Source organism: Pseudorca crassidens, chromosome 13 (genome assembly GCF_039906515.1).
Source record: "Pseudorca crassidens isolate mPseCra1 chromosome 13, mPseCra1.hap1, whole genome shotgun sequence".
NCBI classification, from domain to species: Eukaryota; Metazoa; Chordata; class Mammalia; order Artiodactyla; family Delphinidae; genus Pseudorca; species Pseudorca crassidens.
This window is the reverse complement of record NC_090308.1, coordinates 82,976,311-82,997,106: the sequence shown is the minus strand read 5'-3', so window position 1 is coordinate 82,997,106 and position 20,796 is coordinate 82,976,311. Positions and strand designations below refer to the sequence as shown.

The 20,796-nt window shown below is 33.1% G+C and overlaps 1 protein-coding gene across 3 annotated transcripts in view; it reads left to right on the top strand.

Moving 5' to 3' along the window:
* The window catches only part of ADGRB3 (adhesion G protein-coupled receptor B3), a 799,670-nt gene that overhangs the window by 297,634 nt on the left and 481,240 nt on the right, over positions 1–20,796 (top strand). For all 3 annotated transcript variants that reach the window (XM_067702875.1, XM_067702873.1, XM_067702874.1), the window contains 2 exons: positions 9,693–9,803; positions 15,757–15,918. In XM_067702875.1, the coding sequence (XP_067558976.1) occupies positions 9,693–9,803; positions 15,757–15,918 (273 nt within the window). The remainder of the gene's footprint in view (positions 1–9,692; positions 9,804–15,756; positions 15,919–20,796) is intronic.

The window sequence follows — 20,796 nt, the reverse complement described above, 5'->3', positions numbered from 1 at the left end:
GACATGGATAGCACACTCAAATTCTTGTCTTGGTTTGGGAAAGAGTACAGATACTGATTCACTATAGATAGTGATAGATTTAAAAATTTACTTAAGTGTATGTGATAAAATTAGTGTACAGCACTTGGAATAATTGAAGAAGGATAACTAGAGGAAAAAATGTAACTGAAAATTCCTACTGATCCAAAAAAATCTAAATAGGGGAAAAATGAAGAAACAGCAAGAAAATATGCTAAAGAGAAATCCTAATATAAGATGGAAGAAATAAGTCCAACCTTATAATAAATATAGTGAATGTCAATGGATTTAATTTCCTACTAAAAGGAAGAGGATCAGATGGGATTTTTAAAATACAACTATACATGTTTTATATAAGATATATGCTTAAAGCAAAATGACACTGAAGAGTAGAAGGCATATGGAAAAAAATGTAGCAAAGGCGTTAACAAAGCAGCAATAATAATATTAATATCAAGCAAAATTGGACAAGAAAAAGCACTAATTAGGATGAAGAGGGGTGTTGTATTTTGACAGAAAATAGATCAAAAAAATCTAACATTTTCCCTACCTTCACTATTTGTTGTGAAGTATATTTGGGATGGGAGATGACATCATGCTGCAAAACCACTTCTAGGAGTCTTTCCTCTGGAGGCAAACCTCTGAAGGCAACATAGATGTAAATATCTGGCCACAGGAAAATAGAGAGGCATGGTATAATGAAAGCATATTTATGTCTTCTTGGGTAGTTTACAAAAATAAAAAGATATAAAGGATGTAATATGACAATAGTGAATGGAATGAGAAAGAACAAACATTTTCTTAAGGGGTATAAAGAGACTAGATCAGTGTATAGCAAAATCAATTAAAATTGAAAGGAAAGAAAACTCTGAAGATAATAGAAGAGAAACCAATGAGACCACAGCATTGTTTTGGATATGGTGACCCAGCTTTTGAGTCAACCATTTTCATCTAAGTGGTCCTCTTAACCAATTTCTGTTGAATGATATGAATGAGACATGCAGTTAAATCAGTTTTATCTGAAGCAGTTTGTGAATGAAAGAGTGAAATTAAAAGTTATTAATCTGACACATATATATTTGACTGCTTATAACGAAACTTTCCAAGGGCTGGCTAGTAAATTTAATATTTGTGAAATATTTTATAAGCCTTGCCTATCAGACTAGGAATAACTATAAAATTTTCTCTCACAAAAACAAATTTTTGTCTACTCTGTTCATGGCTATATCACCAGTGCCTAGAATCCTGTCTGGAATATAGTAATTGCTCATTTAATGTTTGTTGAACGAATGGACTCTATTCATGCTCAATGCCTTTGAAAGCGTATTGTCTTCTAAAAAATTCCCTCTCCAGCGTGGATGCTGGCTAAGGTGTTTAAATAAGTACTGTGCAATCTTGAGACCTCCCATGCAAAGTAAACCTTGCTTTGGTGCTTAGACATGCATCCAGGGAACTGTTCCACACCAAGCGACTTAAGAAAAGCTTTAGAAGCAACTACAACTCTGTGTTTTACTTAGACTCGGGTGCCTGTGTGTCTCTGCACACCCCAGTCAACCTTGGTCAGAGCCTCTAGGCCTCCAGGTCTACTGAGAGACGGCCTGTATGTTATGTTCATGTGCCAACTTCTGACCTGAGAAAATAATGCAATTTTAGAGCTTCAGAAGACCTCAGAGACCCTGTTCCCAGAATCCCCTTTTGCAACAGGAGGAAAAAGGTTTGGAGAACTTCAGGTGTGATGCTCAAAACAGGAGCTGTATCTGCTGGTCTTCACTTTATTTTTCCACCCTGACAATTCAGCTGCACCTCACATCTTAGTTTAATGGTCTTCCTTGTCTCTAGGTATTTGAAACACTGCTTTGAAATGGCTAATCATTTTTAGTTCTCTCTATAGAATGCCCCTTGGGCTTCAATACGGATAATGATAAATGATGGAAACAAGTTTGAATATATGTTAATTGATTATAAGGATAATTTATAGACTAGAAAAATACTGAAACTATTATCCACATGTATTCATGTGTCCCTGAAAAATAAGCTAGAGTATTGAGAGGATAGTTAAGATAGTATTATAGTTATTTTTAGAAATTGCTGTAAGCACTATATGTATGTCTTAGTGGAATCATTTTCATTAAAAACTCAGTTTTGATATTTCTTTCAGTAAACATGTATACAATGATACTGCTGTAAACTAAAACATTATGTGATAAGACACAAAAACATAGCAATAAATGGTAAAACATGAGTAGAACTATTTATTTTGATATTTATAGATTCTCTAAAAAAGAAATTCTGTGGGAACAAAATGGATGAGTTAAAAAGCATAAATGACAAAGGAACTTCTTTCTTACCTCCAGGTACAAGCTTGAGATCATGTGAGTCACATGAAGGTGGTTTAAGTGCAGTAAATATGTTTCAGAACTATCCAGATACCAGTGCCTTATGAAAAAGCATGAAAAATCCATTCATGGTTTACCCACTGTGTATTTATGTTGAGATGTTTGGGTGAAGCAACAATTCACCTCATCTTTTAACTTTCAGTTGGAGTGTAGAATGTACTAATTATTCTCACGGGGTACCTTGTTAAATTATTTCTTTCAGTAAATATGCGTTCAGTGATATTGCTTTAAGTTAAATTATTCTGTGCTGTACTGTTATAGGAAATGAGATTGAACTTCAGCAAGTGGAAAAGTCCCATATGGATATAAGCCTTAATTAAAAAATCATAGAGGAATCATTTTTCTTAAACATTCTAAATGAATGCATAATATAATACATATAATACAATATGCATAATGTAATATATATACAAAGGTAACATCTCTCAAAAATACCATACTAAAAGCGTCACATTTTTCAAGTGTAAACTTTCTTTTTTTTTTTTCAAGTGTAAACTTTCTTATAAAACACTTCCCTGTAAACTTCTGGGGCACTGACAATCGCTCTAGTTGCCAACAATTTGGACCCAATCATCCAAAGATGTACTCAACCTGCAGTAAGCTGGGACTTCTGATTCTTATCTAATGGGGGTACCCCATCCATTTGCTCCCCCAGGCTTAGGAGCTGCTGGTGCCCCATCTATCAAACCCGACGCCCTACCCAATCACAAATAGTTGTGTATGGACAATTGCAGTAGCTCTTCATAGTTTATGTTGCCTCTAACTTTGCTCCCCTAGACTCTGCTATCCATTCTTCAATTACAGTAATCTATCTAAAATTCAAATCAAACCATGATTTCTCACTCATTGCCTCTTAAACCCCTACAAAAGTTTCACATTTAATCGGGTAGAGATACTTTCCAGGGTTCTTAATAAGGCCTCAAAGAAGCTTTCTGTGGGCCTGATTCCCTCTGCATGTCAGAGAGCTTGGCAGGAAAGCAAGCCATCCCTGTTCTTGTTAGGAAAATGTAGAAATGCTTCATCCAGGGACAACCCAGTTTACTTTCTTGTAATTCACATTCCCTAAGATCTTATTGGGCCACTTTAGCAATAAGATTATTCACGTCTTATAGTGTGAGGGTTTTAGTCCCCTACAAAAGGTGCTGGAACTCGCAACACAGCATCTTATTTTGCCACTGATGTGCTCAAATGCTAAATTAAATTCTGATACAGGTCAACAAGAAAAGATGAATCCTACTAGTTTACTACTGGAAGTAGAATTGCTTTATTATTTATGTGCTTCTACATTTATTTTACTCATCACCAACAAATAAAGTATCTTTCAAGCAAACCATTACTGATAGTTTATAAAAATCCAAAAGTTATCTCAAAAAGAGATGAGATCATAAAATGCAATTGGATAATATATAAGAAATATTAACAAATAATTCCTACATGATTTCACACATTGATGATTTCTTACATGGAATCGTGCATCCAGTTTACTAACATTTCCCAGAAGTAAGACTGAGTAAGTGTAAAAATGATGATTTAAGGGTTTACACCCCAAATGTCCTGGAATCATTCTAGATAAGATGTTTTATAATATAATTTTTGAATACATGTTTGAAAAGTTCTAAAAGGAATCTATCATTATATGTAATTATTTCAAAGCTTCTATTTGGAAATGAAATGAATTAGAATATATCATCATTGACTAAGAGTATATACACTAAATATATTTGACAATCTCTTCTATAAAATAGTTTGGGTTTCATAATTTCACAACTTAATTGAAAACATCTGATCATTTAAACTTTTTCTATAAACATGCTATCAGTATATCGTTTCATTACACTATGTTTTGTCCAATTTAGAAGTGCCACAAAATCACCCATTTACTTAACAGAGTCATGGCCGACTACCTAATAAAATCATTTCTGTGGGAGTATTTTGAAAAGCAAGATTCTGTTTTATTATTGTAATAAATAGCATCTTCATGCCTATAACCACGTATCTAATTATGGCAATAGAACCAAGAAATAATTTGAAGGAAAGAATATCAGTTAACCTTTCAACTTTTAATGATGGGTTTCTCAGATTTCTAATATTTCTTAACATGTATTAATTTATTTTAAATATTTCTTAATATTAATTTTTGATTTTCTCAAAATTTATTTAAATATTTCCTGATATTTATTATATAATTGTCATTAATTTGAATTAATTATTTGGAAATTGTCTTTCATCCACTTATTCTATTCCTGTTTGTTTCTTTGGGAAAATGAAATTAATGTATAATTAACAGTAAAATGTATTTATTAAACAGCGTTCTTCAGAATTCCAGCTAATGATGTCTAATTTTAAAATTCCTTGTTTCCAATAGTTCATGCCAGTTCTAGGAATATCTTTGATGATGTAGATAATAGTCTTTTTCCCAATCAGCTCTATGTTTTCATAAAACACCTGACTATATAGGCACTCAACAAAGAGTTGTTGAGGGAGAGAAAACAATTTTTACGTCTAATCATATTGCAAAAATTTTTTTTTAAATAATCTCAGAAAACAGAAGACTATCAAAATGACTGATGATCTGCTCTCTTTTTCACTACCTAAATATCTCCAGGCCATCTTATGCACACAAAAAATCTGCATGCAACATAATTGTGACAACTCTGTTTCCAATAAGTGTAAAAATAAATGAACGAATTTAATAACATACAAGTGCAGCTTAATGTTTTGATTAAGGTAAATAATTTTATGTATTTGAAAGGAACAGGCCATGTTTAGTGGGTTTTCTTGGGTGTGAGAATATCAGAGACAGTTTTTTACTTATGTTTGTAATTTTAATACCTAAAACAGTAAGTAATTGATAAATGTTTATTGACAAAAATTAAGCATTGTTTTAGGGCATTAAGCTTTGTTTGGGGACAGTGAGATTTAAGTTCTAAATAAAGTAATATTTCAATTATTTAAATAATAATCTGAATATATTTTTCGACACAATAGCAACAATAGTTAACTCTGTTGACAAAAGAAATGTTGACCATCATAATCATACATAATTAACTTTTAAGTACTTCTCTAAGAATTTTATCTTTTCCCCATTGAACAGTTCACCAAACAAGTTAAAGAAATGGTTCTAGGCATCTAGAAATTTGCCTTTTGGAGAAGAATTTCTTAGCATGAAAGTTATTTATAGAATAAATATTGAGCCCCAGTTATATGCAAAGCAGGAGGTGCTTTTAAAACTTGTAAGACATACTTCCTTTCCATATAAGTTCATAATCCAGTTCGGGGAATAAGACACAGTCTAATAAGTAAAAGTCCATTATTGATACAACGCAGAACAGAAGTTAGGGCAGACAGAGGCTGATTCTGATTGGTTGGTTAGTTCATGGAGGTGGTGCCATTTGAGGAGGATTTGGAGAGGGCTTTATTGCAGGCATGGCTGGAGGAGCAGATGTTTCAGGTGGAGGAAAATAAGAGAAAGGCTGCGTTGGCTTGACCATTTCCATGACAAAAAGTAGTGCAATTTGGCTGTAGATTAAAAGTAGGGCATATCTCTGGGAGTTTCTTGAGAAGCAACAGTGGGCTAGAATAGTTTCTGTAGAAATGCGAAGGAAAGCTAGCTAACAATGTGAAGTTAATATTTATATAGCAAGCTGGTTTGCAGTAATAACTGTTATTGACTAATTCGCTGCTCTACTTGTCCATACGTTGAAGAATAAACATGGTAAAATAACAAGTGGATATGTGTGTGTTTTAAATTTTTGATGACTTCACATTATTATAACCCTTGATTTCCAGACAAAAACTTCATGACTGACAATTGACTACCAAGAGTCAGTTTTCAAGTGTATTTGTTTCTTAACGATCTACTTATAATATTCCTGGATGGGAGAAGAAAAGACATAAAACTATACCTAAAGCAACAGATTTTCAAAACCTTTTTTTCATGTGACTTTGATTGTATCGTACTTCCAGAGACTACTGCTTTTTATCAAGAAGCACAGTGAAAGAGTGTGTATGAGAAAATGTGCCTAAACATGGAAAGCCATATGAGTTTTATATATGAACGCAGTTATTTATCCACCACTTCATCGATACCATCAACATAAAGATATAGGAAATAACCCTGTATTTTCATAAGCCATGTACCATATGTACATATACAATATTATGCTGTACATGACTTCATTTGATTTCATAACTTGCTTTTCATTGCTTTTACCAAAGCAGATCATCTTTTTATTTGGCTATGCTGTTTTTCTTGTGTAACTAATGTAGTATATGATCTTTGCCACCTCAGAATCATTTGAATATAAATCAACAACCATGAAGAACTGATATTATTCAGAAAGCATAACACACTAAAGGTTTACCTCAACCCATATTCACTAAATAAGAGAATAATAGCAAAAATGACAGCTTTTTCTCCCTAAGTTTAGATGATCCAATTGGCCTTTATATTCATGAGAAATGAAGAAAATTGAATATGATATCATCTTGAAAGAGAGCACGAATATTTTGAAAGTATTCCATTGTGAGAAATGGATGGAGCCATAGCATTTGTTGTTAAATTTTACCATTGATAACAACCCTTAAACAAAGAAGATTTTTTTCAAACACTTGGCACATAAACATTGGCAGAAGAAACTCACTTAATTAGATAAGAGTTTACGTGTTTCACTTACAAATTAGGATTGTTTAAGGTCTGAAACAATCCGTCTAGCACATTAAAAAAATACCACCATAGTGTTGCTTTTCCATCTGAGAAAAAGAAGTAAATTGTTAGCATGTCTTCTATCTTATAGGGAAGTTAGTTATATCAAGGCCTCATATTATTGATTAGTTTTAATTTTTTAAGTAATTTTTAATATAAATTATATTGGTAACAATAATCAGAAAATTTATTTTAAACTTTCGATTATGTAAAACTCATGTAATCAAGTCCACATATGATTGAAGAATTTCTTAAATGCTCTGACCCATGATAAGGCATTAGCACTAATGCTCATATAACATTGATTATTAATAAGTAGAAGTGACTAGAGTGAAGAATATGGAAATTTAATTTGTAATATAAAATTTGTAATTTGTATTTGAGAAGCTTCAATTACATTCCAGCTAATAATGTGAAATAGTTCACTGAAATACTAATGCCTATTTTAAAAAAAATAGTACTTTACTCATGTTTAAATTTCAGAAATCATTAAAAATTGAATATGACACTTTTAAAATGATCTCAGAGCCAACCTATATCCTCAGACCCCTAAATTTCAGGATCATAATCCCTGTAAACTATTTTTCCTTAGAAAACAAATTGCAGGCTATTATCATGCTGCCACCGAGTTGAAGAATTGCCTTCTACTAGAACAGGTAATAAAGTTACCTTGTAGTTAGGAAGTTGTAGGCATGGGATACTTTCTTTGGTGTCCTTTGCCCTCCGGTTGCCCAAACTACCTTAGTGTAAGCATCAGAGCCCCCAGATTACTTATGTGAACATGTGCTCTGACTGAGATGCCCTAAATGATAGACACACACGTACACAATTTAAATGATAAATTCAAGAGGACAGAAGGTAAAGCATACTGTTAATAAAAATTACTATTAAATTTCTTTTGCTATTTTCAGATCCAGAGAAATTTCAATTATATATAATATTTCAAAACATTGGATAGTGCAGGAGTCTAGATATAAATTTTCTACGTGGTCACTTTCCAAAATCATTAAATGATAGGTGATTAGATACTTCTCATTAGCAGAATGAAGCATGGTTTAGGCAGCACATAACGTACACAAAAATGAATGGAATGAAAGGATGTTGGCAGTAAGGGAAAACAGTGATGGATTTTATGAGATTAAAGCAACTGACATTTTATGAAAATTTCCATTTCCTGCCTTGGATTTTATCTAAACTGATAAAAACAAACACACATTCATTTAGATTTCTCAGATTTCTCATGAGATGTTCTCTTGGGTAGAATATCTTGAAAGAATTTCTGACAAATCAATCTGTCAGGAGCCATACTTTAATATTTATGAGGAAATCTGCCAGGCTGGACAAAAACATGTGCTAGTCTTTTCTCCTTGCATAAAAGATCAGAGTTGTGTATAAAAAATACACTGCTTAATCGTACAAGGTACATTGTAATATTTTAGCAGAAGATGATTTAAAGATGGATGGGAAAAACCAAAACAATAAGCTGGTGAAATTATCCATTCCCAAATGTTGACATTATTAGTTCTAGCAATCTATTTGCACTATCATTAGAACATATTTTACCCAGTCATGTGTGTCATGTATGAAAGACCTGGTGTTAAAGACCCAAAGCTTTTCTTGGAACATTGAGCACCACTGACCCCTGCCCCTCAGCAATGCTCTTCCCCCACCTACAGTCCTGTGAGCCAGAACTAACCACTCCATTCATCAGGCTTTGGTTTTATTCGATTATTTTACAGTAACAGTGAAATAAGCATGGAATGCTTACAGATTTCTAAGCATATAGATTAAATAAATGTATGCTATGTGGAATCTATTCTTTTGTTCAGCTTATTTTTTCTCTCCCCCATCTGTCTCTGAGTTAGGCCCAGATTATTTTCCTTTCCTAGGAGGTATATGTTGAAAGGATTAAATAACAGAAACCTGGAGTCATTCTCTCTCTTAAACATAACTTTTAAAGGAGAAAACACTCTCTTCCAAGTGGTTAGAAAAGGGATGAAGAATTATGTGGGCACAAGGCGGGAGAGAATGAGAGTTATCTAAGCCACCATTTTCTATAAGCTTTGGAGGACACTAAGGGCAACCTCGTCTTTGGGAAAATAGTCCATCAAGTGAATGTTTGCCTTAGGTAAGCTAGGTTACATGGTCACTCACTCCTCAAGGATGTGCTGAAAAAACTTGTCGGGGGTGATGATTCTTCAGCAAAGCAACAGCTGGTTTGCATCAGGATTCTATCTCTGAAAAACAAAAGTTAGCCCTGTGGTTGTATTTTTTCTCATGTATTGCTGCAAAACACGATCAGAAAAGAGTACACTATTTCTGTTACTTCAGCTGACTTAAAACCTGATGTGTCATTTCTCTGTTAGCATTGTTTCTTGAAACCTTGTTCTTGTTTATAGATTTTTTTGATTTGAGTTTAGAAATGTTCCAAGCAGATCAGCCGAAAAATTTTAGAATCGTGGATTTAATCAGTAACTTCTAGGTCTGTGTAGGAACATATTGCATGAGACAGTGATGTAATTTGTGAGAAATGTCTACACACAAGCTTTCATATACCTTTATTCTGTCTTTAGAATTTGGAATGATGGGAGATCATACAATTAAAAGTCAGCGACCTCGATCTGTTCATGAAAAAAGGGTCCCTCAGGAACAAGCTGATGCTGCTAAATTTATGGCACAAACTGGTAATACGTTAGTTACATTTTTCTATTTATTGTTGTTAATTTAATGAAACCACTGCATGTTTTCATAATCTTTTGCTGCACATTTGTCAGTTTTTGGAGCTAATATTTTTTGAACCATTTTTTTTTTGTCACCAGTTAAAGTCCATAAATGAAGTAGCTGTGAACTGAAAAGTGCACAAAAAATGTGTAAGATTTATTTTGATTTCATTGTGGGACATTTAGGATTTACATATTATTATTTACTTATGTTAATTAACTACTTAAAATGTATCATTAAACTTTTAAAGAAACTCAGCAAAGTTATTTCATCAATAATTGATTATTTTAGGACTTTTTTAGAATTAATATATTAAGCAGGACTTTAGATGATGAAATTTAATATTTAATATGTTGAATATTTTTTCAGTTGTCATGTATCATATAAATATTAATTGATTGTTAAAGTGTATAGCAATTAGTCAGAAACTTTTTTTAGAATTTAATATCTTTAATTTGAAAAGAGTTTTGTTATATAAGCTAAATAATAAACAGTTGACAGTCTTTATTAGTAAGGTATAATACACTCCAAATAATTAGCTATCAACAAAAATGATTTTTTGGTTTATAGTATTTTTAATCCTAAATAAGTTAGATTACTTTAAAATACATCCCTCCAAATATATATATATATATATATATATATATATAAACAAATAAATGCATTCCTCTTTTGTCTCATCATAATATATGGGCTATAATTCCCCCTCTTTGAATGTAGAACATTCTTAAATGAAAACATGATTAATCTGTGTTATAAACATTTTCATCTGTCAGTTTTATTGCAGGAAATTGCAAACTAACAGTTTCATCTATGTCTTCATAAAGTCTTATACATTCCAATCTAGATGATGTGTTTTACTATTAATACAGAAGTTTCAAGCACATAACCAGCTTTTTGACATGACATTCAGACTGATTTTGATGAAATTCCCTTGAAGAATGAATATTTCCTTTAGTTCATGTGATCTTAGGATAATACTTATTCAGAACACTAGATTTGAATCTATAACTCAAAAATGCAAATATTCTTAATGAATTGTGCTCTTGGTAATGGGTGAATAGTAGACTTGAATACATTAGTGGCAAGTAGGTCAAAGAACTCTCAGAAAAGGAAGAACATTTAGAATAACTTCTACATTAAGGACACTTTTTTATCTTTTTAAAAATATATGTTGCAGCCAAATCCAGAAATGAAGAAAACTTGCTTATCTGGATTGCTTTTCATGCACCTTCTTATTTAAGAAAAGGTGATTTATATTTTTACTATTTGATTGAACAAGTCCAAAAGTGCATGACCAGGTTCAGGCAAATTTTCAAATTTCTAAATGTATTTTTCTCCCTTACAAGGATCAAAAATTCTCAACTACTGACCAGAAATTAGGGGGTGACTGACTCTAAGTAAAGACACAGGGCATGGGCTGACTACTCAGACTCCTTCTTGTGCTGTTTCATGGGGCATTTCTGTAAGATTAGAGGTGTCCTGACATTTTGCAAAAGAAGTGGCAGACATTGGTTTACTGAAATTCCTTAAAATTGGGGTCACTTAATAATGAAATGGTGAACCATAGTTTAAATTTCCAATAATGTAGCAAAATTAGTTTATGCATGAATATTATGCAATTTGGCTAGGAGTTTTTATATAAGTTTAGTTTTTGGATTTGCCTGTGACACATACCAAGAAAATTCAGAGTTTTCAGCCAGAAACCTTTTTGCAAGTTCAAATCACAAGGAACATTCTATTTTCTTAGTGAGGAATTACTAGTTTCCATTTTAATTTACTCACTATTTTCCAGGCATTGTTTTGTATCTAATATATAGGGACAAATGATTTGGTAAAATAAATGAAATGCTTATTAGACAGATCCATGAGGAGCTTTAAAACTATTTCCCCATGTTGTTAACAATAAGTCAGAAAAGTCAATGAACTTCAGAATTAAAGTTCTGAAAATATTGATTGGATGCTTTAACTAATGAATAACATATAGTTATTATTTCATTTTAAACCAAATATCGTATAGGTAAATATAAATACAGGTATAAGACATTTTAAATTTACATTTCTATGATACTGATTAAAGACTGGAAAACTGCATTATTTAACATAGTTTTTAAAATACATAATTTGACACGAGGCAATTATAAAGCTAAAAAGAGCAGGTTTTTTATTTTTTGCCCTTAAATATTTTCTGAGATTATACTTTCTTCAAATGTTAAGGTAGTCTGAATAAATACAGCTCAGTATAACACAATAAAATTCTACAAAAGTTGTTTTATTTATACTTTTCTATTTGTCTTTCAAACCAAGAAATTGGTGTTGCATGTAAATAATGATGAGTAATTGCTAGCATTAATTTGAGAACAAAGAATAATGCAATAGAGGTAAAACTGAATAATAAGACACAATATATTTTTATGTTAGTCATGAGGAAAAACAAAGCAAAAGCTATCAAACCGTATAACTTAAGAATTACTTCTCAAAATGAGTAACCTGGCCTCTTCAATCATTATGATCAGTCAACCCAGTATTTAAAAACAAACTTTCTATAAAGTAATAATGTGACTGGCAATGTTTTTAGAAGAGTAATATTTAGTAAAGTCACATTACTTTATCAAAATAACTTGACCATTTTGGTCAGTTTAGTAACTGAGATCGGCTAGTTTGGACATAATTGTACAATGCTCAAATAGTCTAGGACACAGCTCTATTTATAGTTGATGGAAGTGAAATGCCATGATAAGATATAGATATTTAATATAGACATCTAAATTAAATACCAACAAGATGGCTTAGGACATCTTAATTATACATACTGATGATTTTTAACATCATAGTTATCAAATGATCCTATAAACATGTTTAGGAAAGTAGTCTTTTATTCCAGTGGGGAAAATAGTATGTCACATGTTATCAAAAACAGAAAAATAAAATTGTGTGTTTCTAATTTCATGATTTTAACATACTAGCAACATTTTTTATTAGTATTTTGTTTATAGTTTAAAATGCACTCCCATACCTTACCTCATTTAATCCTCTCAAATAGGTTTTGAGGTATATGTATTACTCATTTTATTGAGCGGTTCAGAGAAATAAAGTGACTTTCTCAAGGTCACAGAGCTAATATGCAGTAGCTTTCCATCAACGACAGATCTTCTGACTTTAATAGCAGTGCTTTTTCAGTTCCCTCTCATGTTTCGCGTCAGAATAAAGAGCCTTAATAGTACCTTAGATACTGAATCCTTCTACATAATGTAGAATACCTAATGTGTAATATGCCTTAAGTTACAAGTTAAGGAACCAAATTAGTTTGTGCTATCTCCAAAGACATATATATTAAAAATAGTATACTTTACTGTCTTAATGTCAGTGAATTTTTTACAGAATATCTTTGCTATAAAGTATTTCTCACAAAGGCCCAATGTGCTTGACTAGAACAGCCTTCATGCCTTTTGGGATGACGCTGTGGCAGCATGGAAATCATAACTATTTCATGGAAATGTCACTTGAAATTATAGATTGAGATATAACGGGGTCATTTTCGTAGGTGGGCCAGTATTTCAATGGCAAGATTTGATTCAGAATTTGAAAGCCCATATATATCTTATTCATTTATTTGTTTCGGTTTTGATCAACAGAATGAACCACCAGTTGGAAGGGGAGTGAATAATGCCAATTCTGAGCACTAATTATCAATCTCTCATGACCCAGTCATCATTATCTAGCTTGTTCAACATCATTGTAGCTTCATACATTCAGAAGCAAACCAAAATTTTACAGAAATGCACATAAAAATAGTTCTTGATCTTGATTCATTGCTCAGTTTAGTTAAACCTTCTTTTCCTGCCATCATAACAATGCAATGCTCTTGTGGAAAAATAGAACTAATTGTATTCATAACCTTTATCATTTTACTTATTATAGAATTCACAATGTTCAAGGTTTTCTGGCTTTTAATTAATCACATTGAACCATAATATTTCTACTTCACTTAATCTCATCATAAAGACAGGTTGAAATATCACAAGAAAAAAATTTGCATTAGATTTTCCCCAACTTTAAGTTTTTTTCACTGCTAAATATATATGTGCACGTATACATATATGGGTAGATATTTTTTAACCATTGTCATATTATAGGGTTTCTAAAATAATTATTTTTAACTTTGATAGAGTATTCTTTCATGTAAAAGAACAAACTATGAGGCATAGCTTTAAATATTATTCAAATGGTCATTGAATAACATTTTTATAGATTAGTTATATATAAATTGGTAAAGGCAAAAAATACTGAAATAATCAAGGGTGACGTATAGAGCATGACCAGGACAAACACTGATCACAACACTGAAAAGATGTCCTATTTAATAGAATATGTCATCCCAGTTACCACTGTGCCCTTATGATATATATCCAGTTATAAATGCATTATATTATTTACACCTCTGGGTGCATACTGTAGACCAGTATAAGAGCAAATGCTTCCAAACAGTGCTACTCAAAGTGTGCTTGTCTGTGACCTGGTTGTCATGGGCCCTCGAGGAGATAAGAAGCTTACACCAGAATGTAACTTGAACTACTTTATCAAACACATGTTTTATTTCATCTGACTCTGTTTTTTGGAAAAAGAACTTCTCAGTGATCAGCAAGTTGAGTTACACTCTGGTCCAAACTTCATCTGTCCTAGAGTCCCAGCCCGTGGACCAGATGCCTTGAGTTGCACTGCAAGTCATTTCTAAGTCATGTATTAACCTTTTCAAAAAAGGTGGAAAATGGATCATCATACTGTATCAGTTGAATTCTCTGCTAAAGGCAAATCAAATTCTAAGCAGAATCTGTAAAATATAAATTGCTCCTTGATTTATATAATCAGTGATGCAGAGTTTTCAGAAACACTTCACCAAGTGAAGTAAAAGTGTCTTTTTCAACAAAGTCTAAATTTAATTTAACTAGTTCCTGCCAGCAGGTAAATGGCCCAATTTTGTATTTGTAGGAAAGCAACTGCAAGTTTTCAAATTAGAGTTAAAAATCTATCCTGAACACCATTCCATAATAGAATTAGAAGCCTGTTGAGATGGTCTTAGAAATTCTTGACTTTAAGTCTCCTTGGGACATGACTTTGGATCATAATAGAACTTAGACGTAGTCTCAGGGTGATGCCTACTCCAAGAAAGTTAATGAATTCAGACATTCAGTGACTTTTAAAGCCCTATTTTTTTTAGTAAATTTTAGTTCCAGATTAAATTAAGAGAAATCATAGAGGAATTTTCCTTCATTTCAAGTAAAACTTACTTCTCTACTGTAGATCATCATGGGGAAAATTGTGAGTAGAATGTTTTTGAACAAATTATCACAAAATAAATAGCTGTCATAGGATGAAAAAGTAGGAATTGCACAAGGAATAAATTATAAACAAGTGTGAGTATTCAACACAATAAAAATTAGATATGCCCAAACTCCCAGAGCCCTACCTCATCCAGCATTAGAAAGGAGATTATGGAACAAACGACTGGGGAAGGATATATCAATATATTCCTACTCACCAAAGCCAGAGTAAGTTTAGCAATACATTTTGTTTCCTCTTCCATCAAAGGACAAAGCTTTAGATTGGCTTGAAGAGAATCGCTCCAACAATCATTCTTGAAAACTGCTAACTTGTCCCTTCATAGCATCCATGGCCCAGTGGATTTGTGAAGTGGAGTCTTGCTAACAAGGTTATAGCTAACTTGGATCTTGCATCAGCGTAATAGTATCTCTCTTTAAGTTTCTTTTTCTCTGAAATGTTTTTGTGTATCTTTGATGTACTGTCATGTTTTTACATTGAAATTATTCTTGTATGTTGTAATGTCAGTTTGGTATAATGCTTACTAGATGAATATTCAATACAGTATTTCATGTTTATTTGTTGTCTTGCACACAGGTGAATCTGGCGTGGAAGAGTGGTCCCAGTGGAGCACATGCTCAGTTACTTGTGGTCAGGGGTCGCAGGTGCGAACCAGAACTTGTGTATCACCTTACGGGACACACTGCAGCGGCCCATTAAGAGAATCAAGGGTTTGCAATAACACTGCCCTCTGTCCAGGTAGTGTTAGCAGCAACTACAACTGTGGATGTTATTGAATTCTGTCATGCTATGCATTTGGAAGATGTGTTATTTTCATATGAACCTGATATAGACATTTTAATTAGAGTGGATAAGTGTAATTTGTATTCAACTGTGAAATTTTATCATGTATATGATTCTTTCCGCTTTCAGAGCAGCCAAGAAATTACAAAAGTGTCTCCCTACCCACTGCAGCTATAAGCTTGGAATTATGTATCTGTTTCTAATGGTATTTAAGGTTCCAAGTCTTTCCTTATTTTAGATGGTGAAAATGTCCAGCTAAATATTGTAGGAATAGTGAAATTTGCCAGCATCCTGGAAATGTGATCAGTACCCAGTGTTTAAGGCAGTGGTTGATACAGCCTTTAAGGCAGTCAGCTATTTTCCTACCACTTATTCGACCCCATCGGGGAAAATAGTGCCCCGGGCCAAAGGACTTTCTGTTAGTTTATTTCATTCAAGTGCCTACCCTCATCAGAGTCATCCTCTGCTCTGTAAACTTAAAGTCACTAATGGAAAAAAAAAAAAAAAAAAGATCTTTCATGTTAAATGGAGCATAAGGTAATAGCTTACCCACTTAGGATCAGATTTTCCATGTTACATCAACATTTTTTTTGTCCGTCAGTGCATACATGCATATTATAAGTATTTCTTCTTCTCAGACCACTGACTTTCATGTAAAAATAAGTACTAAAAGGATTCTGGGCTTTCTTTCAAGAAGTCCGAAGCACGTAATCCTGTGAATCTCCAGGTCTGTGTTTCTGCTCAGCCATTTGGTGGATGGGTGATGCCGACTCAGACCACTGCAGTTGACAATGGACTTGCATTCACAGCCCTTCCAGAGGCCTCTGGAGTGAGGTGGGCACAGGGAAAGGGCCTGGCACTACAGCCGCCTTTCATCTGGTGAAATGTGCTTAAGTCTTCTGCAAGTTCCATTTCCAGAGAAGCCTAATTCCGCAGTTGCTAAAAGCAAGAGTACAGAGTGGGTGGCATCGGGCAGGGGCAGGGACAATCCCAATTCCCCAGAAGAAGGGGCGAGAGCAACCCACTCCAAAACAATTTGGAGGAGGAGCTGTTTAATAGGTACAGAGTTTGGATTTGCAGAATGAAAAATTTCTGGAGACCTGTTTCCCAACACTATGAATATACTTAACACTGCTGAATTGTACACTTAAAAAGGATTAGATGATAAATTTTCCGATAAAAGAAAAGGCAAGCTGGAAAAAATAAAAGGGGAAGGAAGTGGTGGGCAGTCGTGGAGGAAGAATGCTGCAGTGAGGGGGGAGATCCCTTTGCTACGGGCTTGGGAGGCACAAAGGTAGACAAAGGTAGAATTAAAAGATAAAATGGGCAGAATAAAAAATATATATATATACACATAACTGAATCACTTTGATATATACCTGAAACATTGTAAATCAACTATTCTTCAATTTAAAAAAAAGATAAACAGGGCAGAAAGATATGAGGGAGGGAAGACAGAATTAGTAGGAAAAGAGCAATGGTTCCACTGAAAATAAGAAAAGTCAGTGAGAATCAGAGGGAATCAGACTAGATGAGAAAGAACATCAAATGAAACATAAAAACATAACAGAGGGGGGAAGATGCTTAAGGAGATCATGGGTGGGGAAGACAACAAAAAAAGATGACAATAACAGGGGCCACAGAGCAAACATACGTACATTAGGCAAGAGAAGGGAAACAAGAGCAGTAAGGAGACGGGCATTTTAGAAATTGTAATATGTCTAAATTTTATAGGTAAAAGGACCTCATGAGGAAATGCTAGTGGATTTTCAGGTGGGTGTGGGTTAAGTGCATTGCCTGGACTAGAACTTAAAGCTGGGCCCTATTTACAGTATTTATGTTAAGGGTTCCACGATCAAGCGCCCTGTACTTGGCAACAAGAAAAGTGTCAACAGAGAGTTAAGCTATACTTGACATATATGTTTATGTTATCAGCATCCTTTTGAAGAGTGAAGATCCTTTCAACATACAGGGATAGACTCTAATGGCAAAGAGATCCCCAAATGGAAGTCTGAGTGGGTGCTAAAGTGTTCTCCACAGTTCTCGATTCAGAGCTTACTTTCCAAACACTAGTTATGAACACTCACCTGGCTGACATATGGAAATCTCCATCCTTCTGCCCGAGGCTGCTGATTCATCCCCTCCCTGGACGTGGAGACCATGTATAGTGGGACCAGTGTGTACTCCCTTTCACCCTGCATCTCATGTCCAGAAAACTGAATAATATTCTATGATTATAAAGCTTTTCCTCAGTTTCTTAAACCTTCTACTATTATGCCTACTGAAGAAGTACATGCTAATTACTGGTTTCTCTTCACCTTCGTATACGTGTAGGTTTATCTTTTAAATTTGCTTAAATAGTACTGATGATAAGAAATACGTATCTTTTAATCATTGTTATAGTTCAGATGTTGAATTAAAGACAAAAGCATTTTGTTGATTTCTTTTTAATTTTCCAAACATGAAGAATAATTTGGCAACTTTATTATTTGAAAAATGTGGAATAAGTATCCCACTACAGGATATTGTGATACCTTTCAGATGGTGATTGTTATGAAATATTTTGTGTTCGATATTTTGTTCAATTATTTGTCTTGCTGGTAAATATGTATGTTTTTACACAACATATAATGAAAACAGTGACAAAAAGTGAATTTAAAACCTAACGTAACACGCTGAACAGTGTAAATATCTTTCTGAAATACTTTATTCCCAAGAAGAAAATTATCTCAGAAATAACCTACTTGTCACACTGTGAATAAGCAAGGGTATTTGCTATTTAATTAATGAAAATGACACAAGGACAAACTGAATATTAATGCCACTTTTCACAGAATATGTGGGATGATAGAACTAGAGCTTATATTTATTTGTACTCTTAAAGGCTAATCAATAGTATTATAAATTAGTAAACTTTCACCCACATTATTCACATTTAAAGAGTTTTTAAATTGCATAATAATGTGTTATTTCTAATACGAATCCTAAGATATCCAGCCTTTTACAAAAGTGTTGCTCTGACATCATAGTGTCTTCAGAAACTCTTATTGCTCAGGGCAGAAAATGATCCGGATAAACAGAAAGTAAATTGAGAAAAATAGAGAGGTACATGAAATTATGTATTTACTGCCCTGGTTTCTGACTTACAGTTTTATGACCTCTTCCAGGATTTCTCAACCTTGGCACCACTGACATTTCGATATGGATAAATCTTTGTTGTGGGGCTGGCCTGAGGATTTGGGGATGTCTGGCAGCATCCCTGGCCTCTTCTCATTAGATACCAGTAGCCCCCTTTCTTCCCCTGAGCCATGACAACCAAAAATGTCTCCGATGTTGCCAAATGTCTCCTGGGAGGGGGAGGTCATTATTGCCCCTGGTTGAGAACCACTAGTCTACTCTATATTCCAGTCTTTTAGAAAAAAGCTGATTTAGGCTAAGGAATGGGTTTGATTTTTTTTTTTTTAATGTCACAGTTTTCACATCCATTTATTTCCCTAAGAAAAAAAGCTTTCACTTAAAGGAGTTATTTTATACATCCCAATCTGAATCACAAGATACTTTGTATACTTATTTCAGAAACCTGGCAGTAATATAATTTGGGTATTGTGTATTCCTCATTTCGTCTCTAGATAAGTCAGAGACATGATATTATAGCTAGGGTCTAAAGAAGAAAACTAAAAAAATGGATCAATTTGATTTTAGTTTCTAGGTACATTTTTCAAATGGACTAGATCATTTACAGATTTTCATACTTTACTGAAAATAAGGTAGTTCATCCAACGCATTTCCATTAAAATAAAAATATTTAATATTTATCATAAATCTTTATGAAAAGGATTCATAAAATTACAAGATTTGTGCTACAATTTCCTACTAATTCAATAGTATCAAGTATAAAAAATAAATTATTAATAATTGTATGTCTTTTTCAAATGAAAAAACATATTTTTGCTTTTTAAAATTGATGTAGAGAAGCCATGAAATTTCACCATGGAGCAATAAAGGCTGTTAAAAGGTAGTGAGTAAGAACCTGCTGTATAAAAAAAAAGTAAATAAAATTCAAAAAAAAAATTCAAAAAACAAGATTAGTTTTCAGAGGATTCCAGCTCCATAATTTAACTAAATAATCAAGATTAATGAACATTTCTTTGAGACGTTAGAGAAAAATCTGCCAATTTAGCAGCTTTTTCTTCTGAGATTGTTCACTGCATGTGCAACAATGTGATTTGATAGAAGACAACAGAACCAGAACAGAACAGAACCAGAAATAAAAATTCTATATAGTCTATTAGCATCTTATGTAGAAAATCGGGGAGAAAAGGTGGTTTTTAAGTGGAGAACATTTGGTAACTAGAAATAAATGTGAAAATTGCTTACAGGTGTACAGTTTACATAACAGTATATTCATATATGTTACTTTTAAATTATTTTGCTGTAATTGATCATATATACCTATATGTAAATATAGGTATATGTGTATTTTTTTTCCTTAGACTTAAATACAGATTTACTATTTATTCTTATACCAATGGATACAAATTGTCTTTGGTGTTCCCAGACTTAAATGGGAAAAATGCAAACATCTTAATTTCTCTCACTTTTTCTGTATAGTATTTTTGAAATATACTTTCCAGCAAGTTTCACAGAATCTTAAAGAATTTTTCATTGGATATTACCTAAATTTGTCTAATTTTTCCAATATTTGAACATATTTTCACAAGTTGGGCAACTAAATAGTATAAATAGAAGAGAACGGGTTGCCTCATAATTAAGGATGTCATATCTGTGTTTTTAAAGTAACAACTTGGTCAGCAGATAATGTGCAAAATATTC